Source organism: Macrobrachium rosenbergii, chromosome 14, assembly GCF_040412425.1.
Source record: "Macrobrachium rosenbergii isolate ZJJX-2024 chromosome 14, ASM4041242v1, whole genome shotgun sequence".
In the NCBI taxonomy this organism is placed as follows: Eukaryota; Metazoa; Arthropoda; class Malacostraca; order Decapoda; family Palaemonidae; genus Macrobrachium; species Macrobrachium rosenbergii.
In genome coordinates this window covers 33,587,462-33,608,067 of record NC_089754.1, presented here as the reverse complement: position 1 = coordinate 33,608,067, position 20,606 = coordinate 33,587,462, and the positions used below count along the sequence as shown (strand labels likewise).

Here is a 20,606-nt window from a genome sequence, read left to right as displayed (position 1 = left end):
TTTATTATCACAATATTTTAAGACGTCTCGTTTCCTATTTATTTTCAGAGGGCAAAGTACGTTATAATGCTTTTTTAGGTAATTACAGTGTGTGTTCGTTTCTATAATCTCATTTTAATCGATTGTTGTGTGTTTCTTAGTTAATAAATGTCTTTCACTATCACGGTATTGTCACTATTCTTATAAGTTTCAGTGGAACGAGCACTTTCTCCCTTTCTTACTTGTCCTCATTTCTTTTAACGTGTGGGTTATCACATCTGAACACAAACACTTGTTATATGTTTAATTTCTTCTTTTCATATGTCTTTATTTGCTCTATTACAGTCTTGGAGTATGCTTAATTTCAAAATGTCTAGTCATCGCTGTTTTCATATTCTTTTTTAGTTTCTGAATCTTAATGTGGCTGAATCATTGCGCACTAAGCTCTATAAATTTATTTCAATAAAATTTTACATATTTTGCTCTCATTGCAAACATTAATAATGACTAAAGTGCGCTACCAAACTACGGGGAGCAGCAGACGTCTGCACATACCGGTAGTAGCCCACGGGACTTGAGAAAAAAAAATCATGGTAATTTATGAAAAAAAAAAAAGCTAAATCTTTATTAAGTATATAAAAAACGCAAATTACTGTGGAAAGACAGAATCCAAATCAAAACCTGAGATAATTTGTCAATAAGTAATTATCACCTAAGTAACAGTACCTTCTGTTGAAGGGCAAACCTATAGCGGACCTTCCATAAATTAAATTTTGCCTCAGGCTATTTTGTTTTTCCAATTTACATTCATCAGAAAAAAAGGTCCAGTCTAGTTTTCCCACACTTTAGCTCGTAGTTATGATATGATTTTACTAATCAAAATTATGCAATAAAGTCTAGCCTACCAAAAATTTTTTTCAACAGCTTGTTTTCATGTCATAAATGATAAGATGCCTGTATAAATGGGACAAGTTGCACACCTATTGGTGTATGCACTGAAGGAAATGAAAAAGCGGGGAATCCTGCAGTTATCACCACCTAATAAAATGTCTCCCAGTTCATGTCAGCAATAATTTTAAATCTCTAAACCCAACGTCTTTCATAAATGGCAAATTTCGTGGAATGAATCCGATAAATGACTAATTTAACCCAATGCTGGACAGTAGCATTTTAAAGGACATACATTTTAGGCAATATTATCCAAAAGACATTCATTTTAGGCAATATCCCATCTTCGGACTAGTAACACGTCTGACCTGTGGCTGTGGGTATTTGATTGATAATCCAAGTGACCCAGTCCCAGATCACATTTACTGTCACTGAAAACTGGACACTTTGGTGAGGGGATATATCTGGCGACAGTTTTTGGATGCGGATTATCTAAGTACTGCATAAATATTAAGGCATTACCAGGTCTTTAAGACCCGATTCCTCCTATTGGGAGATTGCAGCAAAACCATGACCTTGGAGACATTAACCATCAATTTAGCTCAATGTTGCACATGTTCTACTGAATACTGATTATGAGAGGAGAGCATGCACTATTTCTATAAGCCTTTAGCAACTTTTAATACTGAATACAGTATCTTACTGGAGCTGGAACTACCACAGTTCTAGACATATCCTCCAAACGACTGTTGCCGCATGATTTCAATTACCTCCTAAAATTGGGGTTAGCAATTTGTACAGAGGTAAGTCCAGCTTTAAGTCTTCATTACTAGCAAAAGTATTTTTGTGCAATTTGCATGTCAGCTGTTTTTTCCGGATATGGCAACTTTCCAGCTGAAATTAAAACTTATGCAGTTTCATTTAACAAACCTCTGGGGATATGGCTAAAGATAATTAGCCAGTGTTTTTGGCACCTCAGAACTTCTTTGGACTTCCCGGTGGAGGTCAAAAGACTAGTTTTAAATCGAATTTTAATTGCCTTCTCCCTCTATACATGATAATTTTCTCCCATCTCACCATATTTTAATAATATTGATTTTCACCCGAGTTTGGCCTCGTCTTCTACCATGCAACTCTCAAGATATACAGGGATTTCTCCATCCTCCCACACGTGACATTCAGCATCCTGCCTTGGGGTATCTTTACAATTTGTTAGTCCTTTGCTCCCCATTCCAAGAAATCGGTTACAACTGGATTATATTTTTGCAAACCACCTTATCTCACGGTAGTCTCTTCTCTTTCTACTTTCTGCAATAAAAATCAACAGATCTTGTCCATAGTTTTCTTTACCTGTTTTCATATTTGGTAAATTTGTGTACATTGAATTATTGTACTGTTAAACCTTCAAAATCCCTTTGCAAGATATGAAAACAATCTTATTCCAATGAAGTACCATTCAATGGGGAAAAAGCTTAGATGAAATACAGCCTCAAGACACATTTCACCGGCATTCACTGATAGAATATTTGTTAACTAATTTCCTATCACCATGAGCTAGCTTTTACCAGACTTGGTGAGCATCTGCATATAAAAAATCCCAGGGACCTTATTTCTGCATTTCTTTGTAGGGTCCCATTGAGGAAAGACTAAGGATAACAGCAAATAACATACCTTCACTTATGATAAAATCCTCTGATTTTTTCAAAGCTTTTGCTACACTTACATGGTCCTTTCAACATGACAAAATTTAAATGAAAAATCAAACCACCAGTTTCTTACTAAAGTTTATTTAGTCCTCACTCTTAGTAGTCCTTGTGTAGACAACCTGTGCATGATGCTTTACAACTTGTCTGATGAGGCCTGTGGAAGGAAGGAAGTCTTGTTAACACTACTAAAGTAATAAATTCGACTATGCTTACACACTCATTTTAATAATGAACAACCTCAAAAATAACCCAAAGGGAAACAAAATATAGCTGCAGTCCATCATGAACATAATAATCTAATGTCACATTAACGTACACTACTAAAATCATCCTTCAATCACACTCCCATGCTAGCAATTACCTTATTTCTATAATTTACGTCCAGTAATCTTTACCTGCGCACCAAATTTAAAACTTACCTTTACTATGTAGTTCTTCAAGAGCTCTCTTTGCTAAAGATCCGGTGATCTTAAGCCTTTCAGAAACTACTGAAGGGGTGATCAACTTGTAAATTGGGACTTCTTTCAAAAATTTATCATAAGTGCCTTTGTCAAACAACACCAGGTTATTCAACTTGTCACGAACCTGAAAAGAAAATATAAAGCATAAGATCACGGTATCAGCATTCCCTAATGGGGAAATTTATGATTCATGTAGGCGGTCAAGAACTTCCATAAATAAGCACGCTAGAAAACTGACATGAAAATCACTCAATGGAAGACAAAAAATTAAGTATGGTACATTTAAAGCAGAAAAAAAAAAAAAAAACTTACTTTTCCCTTTGACCACTTCTTCTTCTTAGCCTTTCCACCTCCTCCTCCCTCCTTCTTTTTGGCTGGTTGTTTTGAGGGCTGCTTTCCCTTGGTATCCTTCTTGGGAGGCTATTGAGGAAAAAAAAAAAAAAAAAAGTTCATGTCAAGTTTTTAACACAATTACCAATAGAATTTAAACAAGTCTACTGAATAACAGTGTATGGGTAAAACAGCTGTGATTAATTCACATATGGTCTGCAAATCTGACTCAAAAGCACCAAAGGTCACAAAAATGTCCAGCTAACACACCTTGCTAACTGGAGATTTGACACATGCCATCTCCTTCCACCCCAACTACAATGCTTTTTGCCACTATATTTTCATGTTTCCAAGAGCCTTTTAATACCAGGCAAGTTGTCTTACTTTAAATAACCTATTCCAAACTTCACCTAGCTTTCAAGAATAATTGTTTGAGAAACAAACCCAGCTGTGACAATGTCCTTGAATATCATAAATCAATACAGACTGAGATATTGCTGATGACTTGTCATTAGGTGAACAGACTGATGATATTGCTGATGACTTGTCATTAGGTTACTATATTCATCAGAAATTATCTTGATACCCAATGAACATAAAATGGCATTATCTAAAAACTTAATAATGCAGACGATTTTCGTTGCTACTGTTGTATAATACTTGAAATTTACATTTCCGATTTATCAGCTTTATATCTTCCTTAATTGCACAGAAAATAAGTATGATTTGTCTGTCAAGAATTTTGGAAGCCTGTCTGTTCTGATGATATATTCTACTTCTATGCTCTTCAGTTTTGCATATTCTTGTATAGTCTCCAGTAGCTCACTTGCATATCAATTTATTCGACAAAACCTTGAATACTATAAATAGCTTATTCTTAACTTGATATCAATCTTGGGGCAAAACAATAAACATCAGAGACAATGAACTAAGCTAGTCCCTCCGTTCTCCAAACTACCCTCAACCTTGGATGCCACCATTCACTTCACAAAGTGCATACCTGCATATGTCACAATTCTAATCATCCTTTGCATTTCAATACATCTCTCCATGCTATACAACCCACCACGTAATACTATATATTAGTTGGTAGACTCTCCGTTTGGCGGCGTGCAGGAACCAGGCCACGAGTCTTCATTTTCACCAACTTTTAGCAAACTTTCAAATGTACAGTATTATTAAAATTACATTTTTTTTTTCAGTTAACCAGTCATTTTTTATGTCTCCTTGGTATAAAAAAAAAAAAATTCGCTTCCAAAAGGTGAAGGCATTTAAAAAAGTTGTGTCCCACGCCCCAAAAGTACAAATTGAGACTACTAAGGGATTCAGAGCCGATGAAACACACGGTTTTTCGGCAACACCTTTTTATCAAAGCATCGGATAATGGTTAAAATCGGCAAGTGTATATTTTATAAACCTACCTCATTTTTGCAAATACTATTTAGTACCCAAGTTCAATAGTTCTGGTACTTATCAGAGTAAAAGGGTGTTTCCTATGCCAGCACCATCAAAATTGCAGGTAAGGGTTTTGAACATAATAGTAAGGTTAACCTATGATGTCATGAGGCTCCACCCACAGTGATGAGAAGTTTACATGTGAGGAAAAGTCTCTTCACTGTGGCGAGAAAGGATTTGTCATCGTCCCCTTGACTGAATTATCATTCTCCATTATTATTATTATTATATTTTGTGGAGATTTCATTGCAACTTCCACAGCACTTGTTGGGATTAAGTTGTTAGTTTGGAATTCTCCCAATTTCTTGATATTCGTATTGTTTCTACTTTACAAATAATTCATTGTATGTAATTCATCCACATAATGAACCAGTCTATTGCTCATTCGTTAGATCTACATCTGTTCTGGGTAGGAATACAAAAAGACAATCCGTTTTGTTTTACCTCAGGTTTCAACACTATAACCTTCTATTTGCATTAAGTCAGGAGCGGTCACTGGAAGTAGAATTCAAATGAAAAAGAGGTCTGCTCACTTCGCCCCAAAATCCCCCATTGTAGGTGGTGCTTTGTCTACCTCCTTATTGCATCAGCGGGTGAATTTCCGTAAACAGAAAAAGGGACCTTGAGCAGGTAACTCTAAGATAGGGTCATAGCCTATGTAGTTATCCCAGGTGGGAGGTGACTCCACCCAATTGGGTAGACCTAGTCTCTCTTGGCCTTGGACTGTCAAACAGCTCCTGCCTACACTTCTGGGGTGGCCAAGTAACTATTACCCAATATAGAAATGATTACCTATTCAAGCTATAGTAAGTCTTGCCATGGGTCGTCTTCTTTGTGTATGAAGTGGCAAGCCGTAGCACAAATGCAGTCTTGCAAGCACAGGGGGCAATTCCATATCCTGCTGGCCATTATCAAATTTGTTGAAGCCTAGACTGTGTAAGCGTTAGTAACTTACTGCCTACCTGATGGATGGGCAGACCTTGATTCATCTTGGCCAATGCTGTCACTTGTTAATGTCAATTGTGGCTTAGCCAAATTGTGCTATTTTTGCTCATAGCCTACATTGTAACCCCACCTTTATTACAACTGTTCATGTAATTCACTTTATTTTAATCACCACCAAAAACCAGGTTTCATACTGAGCCCTTTCCTACACGATGTATAGGCTGGCCTACAATAGATACAAAAACTCTACTAAAAACAACAGCTAGTAAAAAACCTGATCGCAAAACAGAACACAAGCACTGGGACGAAGGCAATTTTGTGAGAAATTTAAATACGTTGCCACCTAATCTATTTAGCTTGTGCCTACTTCATACTACGTTAGCCTAGGCTAAGATCACTTACATTACTCGCTAACAGAGACCGCTGTTTTTCATCGCCTTCAAGTTTAGGCTACTCACAAACACTGGCATAACCTAGCCACATTAGGCAAGCCGAGAGTCCACGTAAGCAAAGTCTATATAGGTTGGCCTAGGCTAACAACTTTCTAATAACATGTTACCTAGCAAAACAAACTGCATAACGTTACCAAACTTGATTATGACCTTGGCTAGGCTACCGTTATACAGACTACGATAAGTCGAAGGTTGACCGTGACAAAACATCGCATTTCCTAACCTACGACCTCAGGATAGGCCTATCCTACGAGTGACTTGTCTCGCAATAGGCTAAGCCTATCGTTTATATAAGTATCACAAACTGGAAAACATTAGGATGCCAAAGTTTATAAGGGTACCCTACACGAAAGCCAAGTTACCCGTAAGCGATCGGTAAGTTATCGCGGTAACCGGTAGAATAATCTAAATGTTAAATTTACGTCTTCCTGGTTTAACAGAAACAATTTAACATTACAGAATCAATCTTAAATAAAAGACCAAAGACAATAACTTAAACCTTTGACAATAGGACTCATCAAAGGCACGGACATCCACGTGCGAAATCCGGAGTCAATTTTAAATTATCATTCTACACAAAATTCACAACCCAATTTGGAATAATATTATATATAAATATACGCAATATCTTCCCATTTAACTCTCACACCGAAAATACCACTAAAATGGCGGTAGAAGGGCTTAAAATACAAAAATGTGCAAAGTACGGTCTCACCATCTTTCCTCGGTTTGTTGTGGTGATGAAGGGAAGATGATTCCTTTCCTCTGATTGGCTAAGGCTGCAGCTGAAGCAGGCTCATGATTGGTTATTCAGAAGAACTAATTCAGTGGTTCTTTACCAACACAAAGTTGTGTTTTAATCCTACTCAATTTATTATAAAATAAAATGTTATTATCTACATAATCTTAAAATAAATATTAGTGAATTTAAATTACTGTTAATATTCTCTGCAGATGTCAAATGGTATTTCATCTGTACTGAAGAGATTGTTCTGTACAGTTAATTATATGTATATTGTAAGTTATGCTCAAGATGATGATTGACACAAACACTTATTAATCAAGCATCTTTTTATTTAGCTTAAAAATAATTGGTTAACTTTTAATTCATTCCTTATAATCAGTTCTTCACTGTTATTGTCAGTATCGGTAAAATTTCTGAAACATTTTTACACAAAACCAAACCATAGACTTAGAAATCGACTTCTTCTTCTCACGACTTTTAGTATTAGGATTTGTTGCTTATATTTTTAGATTCGTTAAATGTTCCCAAATGTTAGGTATTAGCCCAGCAAGCGCCTTGCCACGATAAACCACCAAAATTATATGTATTGCCACACGTTATCAATGAAACTTGAACGAACAACAATGTATCAGAAGTCATTTTTATACACAAAGAGGAAGGTTTAAAAATATTGGGGGTGTGGTCACTATTTCGATTATTTACCAGCTATTCAGTCATAATCATGGAAACAAAGAAGTAATCACAGCATGATGGAAAAACTCCACACGTAAACATCTAAGAAAAACAAAGTTTTAGTTATCGGTATGACAGGAAAACTTTTCTTACACCAAACCCGCAAATGTTTTGTAAAGAATTGAGAAAATTTCAGTCATTTACGGAATAACTATGCTACTCTGATATATCTTAATTTTCATGACTGAAAAAGGATTTGAAATGAGAAAGGCCTAGTTCTAGCTTGTAGTACATTCTATCTTAATTTCAATTCTTAAAAAGACTAAAGTATTGTACAAAACTTACTACTTGGGCCCCATTAAAAGTGATGTTTACTTAACGTTTCTGTCCACCACCTTTTGAGTGAAGTTGCCCGAGATGTTTTCAATAACCATGTTATCTCACCGGTTTTGCCCGGCTTTCATAGTGTGGTGGTCCGGAGTTCCAATCTCAATCATAGCTTGATAGACTGCACTGGCAAAAGCAACCTTAGTAACCCTATGAAATAGGGATTTGGAGGAGGAGTTTGGAGATCCGCATAAAGCCCATATGTATACCAGCGTTGCCATCAGCGGCTGTTCCTCCTGGTCATAGATAACGTGTCAACTTTTGAAACTGCTGGCATATTGTAGACAGTTCTGATGTGGAAACTTGCATTATATGGTCAAGAAAACTGGACCATTCTGCTCAATATCTTAGCAAACTATATACAAGACGAAATTTTGTAGTTGTCAGATGTACCATTTTTTGTCTAGCCATGCAGCAAAATCTGCATATAGTACTGTATAAGGTATTAACAGGTTGTTTGTCGAGACTAGCCAAGCATTATTAACAAAGCTTGACAGCTAACCTTTCCCAGTTCGTCTAAACCAGGTGGTGGCGTTCAGATGTGTTGGCGTGCTTTCTAACCTTATCAAATCTAGTTTCAAAAGATGTTCGAAATTATTTATTCAGTCATTATCTTTTAAATTATTATTACTCACAGCAGATGGAAGGGCAGAAAACCATAGACGAAAAATTATACGGGAAATGAATGAAGGAAGGATATCTGGACACAAACTATGGGTAAAAAACTCCAGGAATTCAAAAACTCTTAACCAAACCTGGTGAATCTGCTTGAACAAAGAGATTAACAATTGAAACCTTTCCAACTCACAAAAAGATATCAGGAAGCTGGTCTACCTCCACATTAATGCAGTGAATTCAGTAATCCTTGAATTGGTTGTGCTGCTACTTAGGGTTCTTCCTTCAAATCTTCCTGTCTAAGATCTACTGCTGTCACCTATGGCTTTCCATTTCTAATTTACAACCCTTTTTCAATACGCAGATTAACCACTTGGACTGCATTAGGTTCTACAATTATCTGCTCTTTTATCTTTGATTAATACATTGGATTAGCATGGACACTTGTTCGTCCATCAATAATCCACACAAATTAAGAACCAAAATGACAATGAAACTAAATATATACTATACAGTGTATTTACACAAGTATAAAGTTCAGTAAATAGTACTACACAGGATTATTAAAAAATAACAAAATAGTATTCTAGCAATTATAGTTCTACAAAACCTATGCCTACACACACAAAACAACAGCATATTAGTTGTGTGTGTACTGACTATATTTAGAGGTCTAATCACCTAGAATTTTAATGTATACATACCAAGGTACCAGATGAACCTTCATATTCACAAGTGCATTCAAAGTTACATGGTCACTGTACGTTATTACTTTCCTTATACATATTTGTATTAAAAAAATGCTGCTAATAACATATTGTGTACTGTTTTTGGACCAGCAGAATAAAAACAAAGTATTTATGATTGGTTCCATTTTTTGGTGGCATAGCCAGACTTATATTTGCAGGAGAGTGGGGAAGGGTGTTATACATGTGTATACTGAAGGGACAATACCTCAAAAGTCACCAACAAAACATCGCAACTGACCTCATTAAAAGTTATCAACAATGATTTAGATGAAACCAAAGAAACTAGATAGAAACAACCTGCCCTCCTCTGTCATAGAGACAGTGAAAGGAGGAAATTTGAAGATATAAGAGTAGGAATCAGTTTGACATTAAAAATGGTCCATGAAAGAGCAACTTCTGACATAAGCTGACACAGTCAGACATTGTATAAGTAATAACTTGGACATACATTGACAATGTCTTCATCAGTGCTGGATTTTAGCCACTCTTACAATATACAGTGTATGCTGTACAACACAGTAATTTAAAATACATTATACTACAATAAACCATTTATACATTGAGCCTTACCCCATAAAATTCCATCCCAAGCCATAATGAGTTAACACCTAAATGCCATAGCTTGCATCTGAAGTTTTCCTTCAAGAAAGAAGCTGTTTTAGAAAAAAAATGACCATTATAACAATACAATTCAGGATGTATATTATAGAACATATTTAGATGTTTAACTTACATACATTATGGCACATGAAACAATAAAAGCACATGATTTACCTGATATGGCAGTAGAAATTAAGTATAAATCGTGACTATGACACACAAGTTCAAAAGTTATCAAAATTTGGGCCAAAATAGCAAACCATAAGCAAATACATTGTAAAGTACATATAAGAAAGCCTGAAATTAGAGCCTGATGACAGGTGAAAGTTAGTACAGTAGTTGGTTGGGCTTAGCGACATGTTGACGTTAACTTTTGTAAGTGAATATAAGGCTATACTGTAATTAACTTGAAGGTTTTCAGCTACCCCACAGCTGCAAGGGGATAAGCTCTTAAATTACTGTAATTCATGGATTAAAGCTTTATGAAAAGATTAAAATTTAATTATGTTGATGATTCTGAAGAAATCGTTTTAATAAACTATGTCAAAGACTATGGTCATTCGTTGTTACTTGATATTAGAAGAGTTACATAAAACATACAGACTACATACAGAGACTACATCATGGGGAATGACTTCCAAATAATTATGTAACTTTGTTCAATTTTCAGAGTTCCATTTATATACTGATGAAAACCACATTTTGCATTGTTTAATTACCTCTTGTCCTTAATACTTTTAGACATCAATCACAATATATGTCTTACTTTTTTTATTTTTACAATGGATTCTAGCCATACTGCTATCATTTTTGGTATTTCAATGTCTGATGTGTCTGATGTTATCATAACTTAGCAGCTTTGGTCAATATCTCTGCCTTTTTACTTATTTTAAGTTTGCCACAATCAATCTAATACTGAATTAGTATACAGTACACCAGTAGTCTGTTATCCAGTTTCACCACTAATTTTGCTTATCCCTGGTTACAGCTCAGTAGTTAAATTTTCTGCACATTATCACACAGCTATTTCTTTTCATTTGTACAAAATCTTACCTCTGGCTTGCATTTGCTATTATAGAAATGCCATCACTGTTTGATGCAGCTCCAATATTTCAAGCTAACCTGGCCCTGCTTTCATTTCATGTCTACGTAAAAAAAGATCTATTAATTGGGAGTTCAGGACAGTTGTCAAATAAGTAAAATTTTTAATATGCTACCTGGTTCATCTACCCATCCTCTTAAATTTTTAGCTTTTTCTTGTACTTTTATTGCTTTCTTTAGATATTTTAAATGCATACATAAAGATCATATACAGTTTGAGGCCCATACTTTCCAGAGCAATAATAGTTTCTAAAAATTAATTCTATATAAGGTACAGTTAGTTCTGGTCTGTACTATGCATTTTAGAGGCAAAACACTACAACCCTTAACAATTATAAAAACAAAGTTACATGTATTGTGTTGTTTAATATGAACTCATCAAACAATGCTGCATTTGAACTACTGTAACCCAACAAATTAATAATGCAAATTTCACCCAATGGGTTCAGACAGACTTAATCAGAGACTGGCAAAATCAACAAATTTTATACTAAACTAAATCTGGATAATTTGGTATGTGCTGTGCATAAACCACACAAAAAATAATACTGTACAATATTTTGGAGACAAATTAATCAGTAGTTTTACTTATTGCTTTTACTTTCTTGCTCATAGTTCCCCTATTTTGGCTCATTAATATTTTTCCTATTTATAGCATGACAAATGATTCACAGGAATACACATTTAGTTGTTGTCAAAGCAAAGCTGCACCTGTATGAATGACCTTCATCCAAGACAATTTTTGTTGTTTTACCCAAAATGTACGAGAAAAAGAGGTACTTTGGTGATTAACAGCATCATTAAAAACAAAGCAGGCAACTCCCTCAAATGTACCTTCAATGTGCTTTGAAAAAACAGTAACTCTTGATACTTACCCCAAAAGTGTTCTACAACAAATCAATCCACTTTTCATGTTTTAATATCTTAAGGCCACTACAATATCATATAATGCTAAAATAATACATATGTTATATATGTATATGTATATAAAATCAATCAAAAATTATTTCCAGATAAAATAGGCACCATGAAAGACCACAAACAGCTTCCTATATACTGTTATAAGGACAAATATACAGTACTGTAATGGGAAAATGGAGGAATATTAATGATGAACTCATGAGCAATACAGCTCAAAATGTGGACACTACATTAACTATTGTATGTAAGGACTTACTGTACCATAAACAATGTACAAAATTTTATAACTAACATAAATCGTTAGTTGCTACACAACAGGTAACTCGTCAACATAGGTTTTATTGTTATCTCACAGAATAAAGTATAAGAATAGCTTACATATGATTAATAAATTTTGACATTCAATCTATAACTATTTTTCTGGAAGGCGACTCAAAAGTTTGTTCCTGAAGCTAATACTGTGGAGTGCAAATGAAACACTTGGGAATGATTCATTATCCACACTATGCTATATTCTCTTCTCTATTCTGATTTGACTTATGATTGTACCATATTGTTTACTGCTAGAGAAAAACACTCCCAACACATTACTAATGTTCCTGACTTATATACATTGTAATTATGAAAACCAAAACATGCAATAATCCAACTTCCCATTTTAAACATCAAGAAAAAGGTACAGCAATCCACTAAGATGTTAGAGATGATTTTAAGGAAAGTACTCAACAATACATATCAAATTTGCTGAACTAAACCTGCATGAAGCAAAAGATTGTATATCCCACCTACTGGTCCCCAAGGTTCCTCCCCAAGATGCTGTAATACATGATCATTATCTTTCTGCAACAGAGATGAAACACGATCAACGCATTCCATGTTTACCAAAATATCTTTTGTATCTTCAATATTATTGCTACTTGAACTTCTAATCCTTAACTTACTTACATTTCCTAAGCTACTGCTGCTTGTACTAGCTATTGACCTAGAATGATTTGTTTTGACAAACACAAGTTCCTCTGAACTACCAGCCTCGTCACCAAACTCTGAAGATTCATCACTTTCTCCACAGAAATAATCTTTACCAATCACACTGAAGAGGCCTGAAATATCAAGACCACTGTGGCAATCAACTATAAGTGATGAATTAGCTTCCAAGCTTCTGGAGGAGGGGATATATTCTTGAATGATCCAAGTATGACCACAAACCTGTGGTAAAGTGTACCGCTTGCTTGGGTTAGCGTCCAACATTGATCGAAGTAAAGCCGCAGCTTCCCTGGTTAAAGAATCTAGAGCCTCCTCATGTTGGAGCTGCAAACCAAACACAGCAGTAGTACCTCTTTTGCCATTGCGTGAGTATTCCATAAAAGGAATTTCCCCAATTAAAGCATAGTACAGTGAAGCACCTAAGCTAAATACATCAACTTCAGGGCCGTAAACATGAGCAGATGATGTAAGTTCAGGGGCCATGTATACTACAGTCCCTGCACGAGTGCAAGATGTATTAAGAGGAGACAAGGGGTCCCAAAGGGCTGCTAGACCCAAGTCAATTAACTTAGCAATTGGCATTTCACCATTCTGTGAAGGAATTATCATAATGTTTTCTGGCTTAACATCTCGATGCAATATGCCTTCACAATGCAAGTGATGCAGACCAGCTGCAACTTGCTTAAAGATACATGCAGCTTCAGGCTCAGTTAAGCCTGCACCTTTTTCCTCATAGTCTTGAGACACCATAGATGCCAAGGTTATCTCTCCTAAATATTCAAGGCATAAATATAATTCACTAGGCTTGCGTACCACTTCAAGCAAGGCTACAACAGAAGGGTGTGATATTCGAGCTAGTAACTCTGCTTCATTTTCAAGGGCTGCTCGCCACTGAGTTTCATCAGCATGCTGACAGTCAACATGTTTACCAGAAGCTCCCCCACAGGTGTCTCCTCCCACAGCCCAAGGCTGATGCTTTACAGCAACATAATGACCTACAACTCTGTGAGTAGCCTGAGACACCCAACCAAACTTCCCACGGCCTAACACCATTCCGAAGTGATAGTAACCAATCAACACCATTGTAGCCAATTGCAACAAATAATTTAAAATATAAAAAGCAAACCTACAATATCCCTTTCTGTCTCTAAAGGGCAAGTCCAATTCCAGATTGGCCCTACTAAAGATGATTTCATATGATACAGTAACAGCTCAAGAAATCAAAACATGGTAGGTATTCACATAGCAATGCTTACCAACAACTAACACTTGCATGTAGAAAGGCAAGTTAATGTTTGCGAGTTACTCATAAGAATGCATGTAATTTTCACTTTGATTATATACTTTTAGAATTACAGAAATATAAGTATTTACCAGAATCTTCCCGTGTATGCTAATATTTCATGCTTAAGATGCCATCCTTATGCTCTGAGGCAAAAATATTTTGTTTCTCCACCATGAACAGATGCCTATGATTTCAGACTGAATTTTCCAAAAATACTTTAATTTTCTGCTTAGCCTAAATTTTGATAAATTTTTTAGTGCCTAAATTCCTGCTGTTATGAAAAATGACAGCAACATGATTTTCCGAAGAAAGTTACATCTTGTTCGAAAATTACAATGACCACAAATATGCAATATCTTGAAACATGAAATTAAAATAGAACGATTAAAGCTAAAATGAGATCTGAATCTAAGGAATTAAATATATTTACCACTTATGCTCCAGTCAAGCACACTTTACATAAAGGAAAACATTCACTCATCAGTTTTCTAAATGGTATAAAAAACCTCTCATACTACAGAACTGCCATTGTCACGCAAAAAGAGGCAAGCACTCAAAAACAACAACACCCAAGTTTAAAACAAGCTATAAATACAAAGTATTAGCAGCAGACGCTACAATAAGCAGGTACAAAGAATCACTATTCCTGTGTGAAATGGTTAACGCTCAAGAGGGTTTCGTCCCATAGAAAAGATCACAGACTGCGACAGTTGTAATGTACTTTTAGTGGCAAAGATTAGGTAGGAATGGCATCCCACCTAAGGCAGGATATTCATATCCCAGTCGACGCACATGATGATCCTTTTCACACTACTTCTAGGGAAAAATGATGAACATGGCTCCTGAAATACAAAAAGAAAATATATGACATAAACCAGATGTAACCACCTCACCCCAGTTGTGCTATTCATTGAAATGCAGACAAGATTTCATGAACTAATGCTCAGTGGTAACTAAATTAGCTAATATTCTTACAAGCAAATATGTGATATACTGTACCAGCATATTTCTGAAGGAAAATACAATATTCAAACATTCTTAATGCTAACACTACAAACAAACAAAATAAATCAGAGAAATGGTCCCCATGCATTGACAAGCTCCTTGTTCCAAATTTTGCCTTAAATATATAACACCTTCAAGTTGGCCTTGAAAAGTACTCATATAATGTACAAGGCTAAAACACCAAAAACTCAAACAAAATAACTTCAACTTCATATACTGTACACCTTAAAAAAACCAAGGTAGAGTCTATGTTAAACAACAGATCTCACCTCTACATGAAGTGGAAAATAACCATGTACCTTAAATCAATAGTTATTACTCATGAACAGTTTAACAAGAACACCAAGGAAAATTTCTACTCACAATGCTCATCAAATTGCCTATTCTTCAATAGTGCAAAAACTGAAGCAAGGTATTGTGTAAGTTCACAGCTAAGTGAGAGGAGACTGAAAGGGGCAAATAAAATGGGAAAAAAATGCAGCAAAGAACCTTCAATACCATCTATAGGGCAGAACACAAAGTACACTAAAGATGGCAGCCCCATCAGAAGCCTTACCTCCTCCACATATGGGTGGAAGTGCCAAGTGTCACACTCAAACATGAGGTGAAACATTCTAGTTTTTTCCAGAGGCTGTGCATTACAAGGTTAAATTCCCCACTCCAGGTTAGGAGCCAGTACTATAACTTAAAACTACTACTGAGCACCTCTGGTTCGGTAACTACTAATGTATGTGCAAAATGGATGTTGTGTTTAGTTCCAGCCCCTTGTGGATGAACATAAAAAACAAAATACAGTAAATATAATAAAATTAACAAAAGAAACAAATATCAAAAGGAACATAAAAAACGGTGGTATATATTCTGGTCAGCAACTGGTGGGAACCAGGCCATGGTAGTAGGCTAGTCTATGACAAGTTAAATTTGGTAAAGATGTCACGACTTGCTTGAAGGGGTAAGACACAGTGTCTGTGGGTAGGTTAGGTTAAGGTAATTCTGGTTGGGTCATATTCCCTCTGAAATGCCAACTACGCCTACAATAGCTCTGACACCTCCCTCTGCATTAGCTCCAATATTTTCAAAAATTTCTATCCCCATAAATCCACAGGCCTAGTATGTTTTTTGGGGGGAAGGGGGAGTTGAATGGGAAGGGGAGTAGCTAAATTCTAAAAAGTTGTTTGTGAATTAGGCAAAGAACAAAAAGGTTAATTAGGCATATTCGAAAACTATAAAAAAACGAAATATTTTCTAAAAACATTGTTGTATTTACTAAATAAGGTAGAACTATGCAATAGCTCTGCATGGGGTATTACTTTGGAAACTGATTTTTTCCTACAGTATTTTGGTTGCTTATCAAGAATTTACCATTATTTTTTGTCGGTTGACTATAACTAACCTGTGAGAAGCTGAATGCTGGCCACCCTGGAATGCTACTGCGCAAGCGCAGTGTTATAGGGAAGCTTTGGCAAAAGTGGAATTTCTTTCACCAAGGGGTCTGGGGGTGGAAACCCCCGACTAAGTAACACAGCCTGCTAGGTTAGGTTAGGTTAGGTTATGGTACATTAAGTTAGTATAGTTCCTTTTATAATAGGTTTCCTTAGCCAATCCCTTCTTAAACATATGGCTCCCTGATGACTTGTGCATGCTCCGAAACATTCCATAACAACATGGCGGTCAGGTCTTTCTCCCAACGTTTCCAAAACCCCGTGTTCCCAAAGAGTCCCTGACCATGTTGGGTTAATAATAATGGTAGATCTAAGTAGTAGCTCCGCGGCGGCGATTTCCTTCTAACTTAACTTTTCTACAGTTTTTTTGCTTGCTAATTATGGATTTACCTTCAATTTTTGTCGCACATTTGTAATTAACCTGTAATTAACCACAGGACTTCATCCAACAAGCTAGGGGACCCGATGGGAAAGCAGGGTTACAGGTGGGGTATACCACTGGGACAGGTGATTTGCTCACTCCATCCAACAAGCTGGGGACCCGATGGGAATGCGGGGTTATGGGTGGGGTGTTACAACCCTACAATTTGGGGGACCCCTAGGGAAAGAGGGGTTATGGGTGAGGTAGACCACGGGTAATGAGAAAACACCCAAACTTTATTGTTTACGGCACTACAAAGATGAAAAAACCCCAAACAAACATAGAAACAACAAGACGACAAAGGTAGCCGTTACAAAGACAAAAAACTTTCACTAATACTGCTATTTCGAATGCTGCCATGCATGTGCAATCTTATAGGGGAGATTTTGGTACCCAAGCCGACTCCTTACTGAGGAAAAAGGGGGGCTGGGGGGATAACGTTTGTTCCCAGTCATTCTAAAGTTTCAATTTACGGCAAAATATATTTGAACCCCAGGTGCCAGTACTAAACACGGCGAAATACATTTGAACCCCCTGGTGCCAGTGCTAAACACAGAAAAAGAGGTTTCAGGAGGAGTTGAGAAGTTTCTCCCGTCGTTGGAGGGGGTGTGGGGGGTATTCATACGCGACTCTCACAAGTCTTTCCAACTATTGCACCTGCCTGTTTGAGTTGGAACAATTGTTAAGTCGTTTCAAATCAGTACACCGGCTGATTCCTTGCTGCACGCTCCTGTGAACCTGTAACACATCACCTTTAGCTGTTTCCTGCGTAAACTCTTACGTCAACTACCGGGAAATTAACGTATATTGTTACGGAAATTACGAGATGTTAATTCAGCTATGCCAAGGTCACAGCCTTTAAAAAAAAAAAGGCAAATTTTATCCCCAGTGAGTGCAGGCTCGGAGTCCCTAAGGTAAGTTTATTGGGGCTTCTTCTCTTAGTGTACCGGATTGTGTTTTTTTTCAGGTTATTTTATGAAACCCGAGTTCTAAATACATCTCCGTGCCTGTTTTACCTTGTAAACTGGTTTTTCTACACTTTTACGGCTGCTGGTAAAGGAGGTAGTGTTTTATTTTTGTCAGTCACATGTTTTTTGTCGCCACCACATTGTTTTGTTGCTACCCACTCTTGTTCCCAACGCGATCTGCGTTTGCGCATTCCACCTCCCATCCCCCACTTGCACCATTCCTCACTTTCCCCTGCTGTTGGGGTACGTGAGGAACTTTCTCCCTCCCTTTCAGTCGCTCCCTCCCACCTGCAGATGGCTCCCTGGCGTTTTCCTCCTCCAGGGGACGCTTCCACAACATAAACATGTCCGCTCCATTTCTGTGTTCTCCCCCAACCAAAACCGAATTCCCAGTCCCCATTTACTGTTGAGTGGAGTTAGGGGGCAAATAACAGTTGGCCGACAATAAACAAACTCACCTTCATTATCAGCAGCCCCAAAAGTGTAGAAAAAACCAGTTTCCAAGGTAACAACAAGCACGGAGCTAATACTTAGAAATACCATAATAACTGACCGACAATAAACAATGACACCTGCTTCACCAGCAACAGTAGGCTAGAAGTATAGGAAAAGTCAATTTCCAAGGTAGGTCTAATAGTTCATGCAGACATCATGCTTAGAAATAAACTAAATAAAACATACGATAAAAATACCCACTTGCTTCGGCTTGGGACTAAGTTATCTCCTCAGCAGGAAAAATTAGGTCACTTGACATAAAAGGAAAACAATGACAGGTTGGGTTACCACTGCCTACGTAAGTTAAGATTAAAGTGAACCAGAGTCCCTATTTAAAGAAATAAACTTAATAATTATATTCCAGGTCGGATTATTCGTTACTTGTCTTAACAACCAGCATAAATAATAATAAGAATACACGCAAGTCTCTACATGATAGGCTAATCAACGCATAGTGTAGGCCTACAGTAAGACTTCATATTACGCACTACAATTACTTTAACGAAACGGTTCTTATATAACTCTTTTAAGAATAATAATAAGTACGCCAATTACTCACCTTGTTTAAAGTAGATCATGGATAACTGCGTGAAAACCCCAACTTGCAGTACGGTGTTATTGTTTTGCAAACGTTAATGTATTTTCATGACACAAGGGCCGTAGGCAATCACTCAGTGTTGCCAGTTTTTGTCTTCATTGTCACTTTTTGATCTGATAAAATCCGTGATTATGAAATTAAATTAAGTTAAAATTAAGTAATTTTTAACTTTTAGATGAAATTAAAATACAAAAATTCTATTAATATATCGTTAAAGCAAAAATATTACAATATTATTCACAAAAGATTAGTGTTTTTAGGTTTAACTCATACAAGATGCTGGTATCATTGACATAGAGGTTTTATAAATATTAAAAGGCATCTGTTTAGCATTTTATTTAAAAATATTTTCTTATTCTCTTTACATGAATATACACGCAGCAGGGTTGTCTTTCAGTTCTTTGTCATACCATCTGTTATAAATCAATTTTAGGCTAAGAAAATTTATATTTACTTTAATTAAATTCTTGAGTGAACAAGATTCCTCATTACTTTTTGTTGTGCAATATTTAGAAGTGATTCACTATGGTGTTATTTATAGAATTATTGTTACTCTGTCACTTGTAAAACACTATTGTTTCCTTTTCACGACATTAGCTTGCTTATGGCGCTTTTCACAAGTTCTTTTGCATTAAAAGAATCGGTTACATAGTTTTCCTGATAAGTAGATGATGGTATAATAATCACAAGCCCAACAATAATTGTCCTCATCACTATACTTCTATTTGACAAGAATAATGAAAAATGTTGCATCGCAGAGCATACACATACATACATAATTACACACACACATATATATATATATATATATATATATATATATATATATATATATATATATATATATATATATATATATATATATCAAGGAAAAGTGTTATTAAATGAGATATTTCTTTGAGATTCAGACCATGAATTTAAAACACTATATGCACCAGCTTTAGCAAATACGGTCAGTGCCATCGTATGTAAATTTGTAGTGAAGCAATGATTGGGAATGGAAACAGTAATGCGTTCCATGGAAATTGTGATGTTAATTAAACCCTTCACAACAGCAATGTAATTAAATAAAAAGGTCTTTCTTTCAATCGAGTGTATAGGGCATTATTACAAGCACTGTGGCCCTAAGATTTGATATGGGTGCGTCACCCAGTTGTTCAAGAAATGCTACTGCTTTATCTGAAGCATAAACTACCAGAAACACACACACATACACATACACACAAACACACACACACACACACACACACACACACACACACACACACACACACATATATATATATATATATATATATATATATATATATATATATATTAATAAAGTAACGTTGGAGGTTTTAAAAGCGATAAAGAATTCCTGTTTTTTTTTGCAAAATAAGCATTAAATCAAAGTTAAATG

The 20,606-nt window shown here is 36.1% G+C and overlaps 2 protein-coding genes across 2 annotated transcripts; both read right to left on the bottom strand.

The window, feature by feature from the left end:
- Positions 1-2,638: 2,638 nt before the first annotated feature.
- Positions 2,639-7,076, bottom strand: RpS25 (ribosomal protein S25). Its single transcript, XM_067116389.1, has 4 exons — positions 6,932-7,076; positions 3,347-3,454; positions 2,993-3,158; positions 2,639-2,727 (listed from the first exon to the last, which is right to left on the bottom strand). The coding sequence occupies exons 1-4, from the start codon at positions 6,932-6,934 to the stop codon at positions 2,657-2,659; spliced, it is 348 nt and encodes a 115-aa protein (XP_066972490.1). The 5' UTR covers positions 6,935-7,076; the 3' UTR covers positions 2,639-2,656.
- A 2,062-nt stretch (positions 7,077-9,138) lies between these two features.
- LOC136845893 (5'-AMP-activated protein kinase catalytic subunit alpha-2-like) lies at positions 9,139-19,300 on the bottom strand. The gene is made up of 2 exons (XM_067116347.1): positions 19,166-19,300; positions 9,139-15,117 (listed from the first exon to the last, which is right to left on the bottom strand). The coding sequence occupies exon 2, from the start codon at positions 14,071-14,073 to the stop codon at positions 12,742-12,744; it is 1,332 nt and encodes a 443-aa protein (XP_066972448.1). The 5' UTR covers positions 14,074-15,117; positions 19,166-19,300; the 3' UTR covers positions 9,139-12,741.
- Positions 19,301-20,606: the final 1,306 nt, after the last annotated feature.

Bases quoted from the DNA above. Each gene is read 5' to 3' on its own strand.
- RpS25 (XM_067116389.1), bottom strand. The intron at 3,159-3,346 runs GTAAGTTTTTTT...TTTTCTTTTCAG, and splicing joins AGAAGTGGTCAAAGGGAAAA to GTTCGTGACAAGTTGAATAA. The intron at 2,728-2,992 runs GTAAGTTTTAAA...TTCCTTCCACAG, and splicing joins TGAAGAACTACATAGTAAAG to GCCTCATCAGACAAGTTGTA.
- LOC136845893 (XM_067116347.1), bottom strand. From the start codon at position 14,073: ATGGTGTTGATTGGTTACTATCACTTCGGAATGGTGTTAGGCCGTGGG.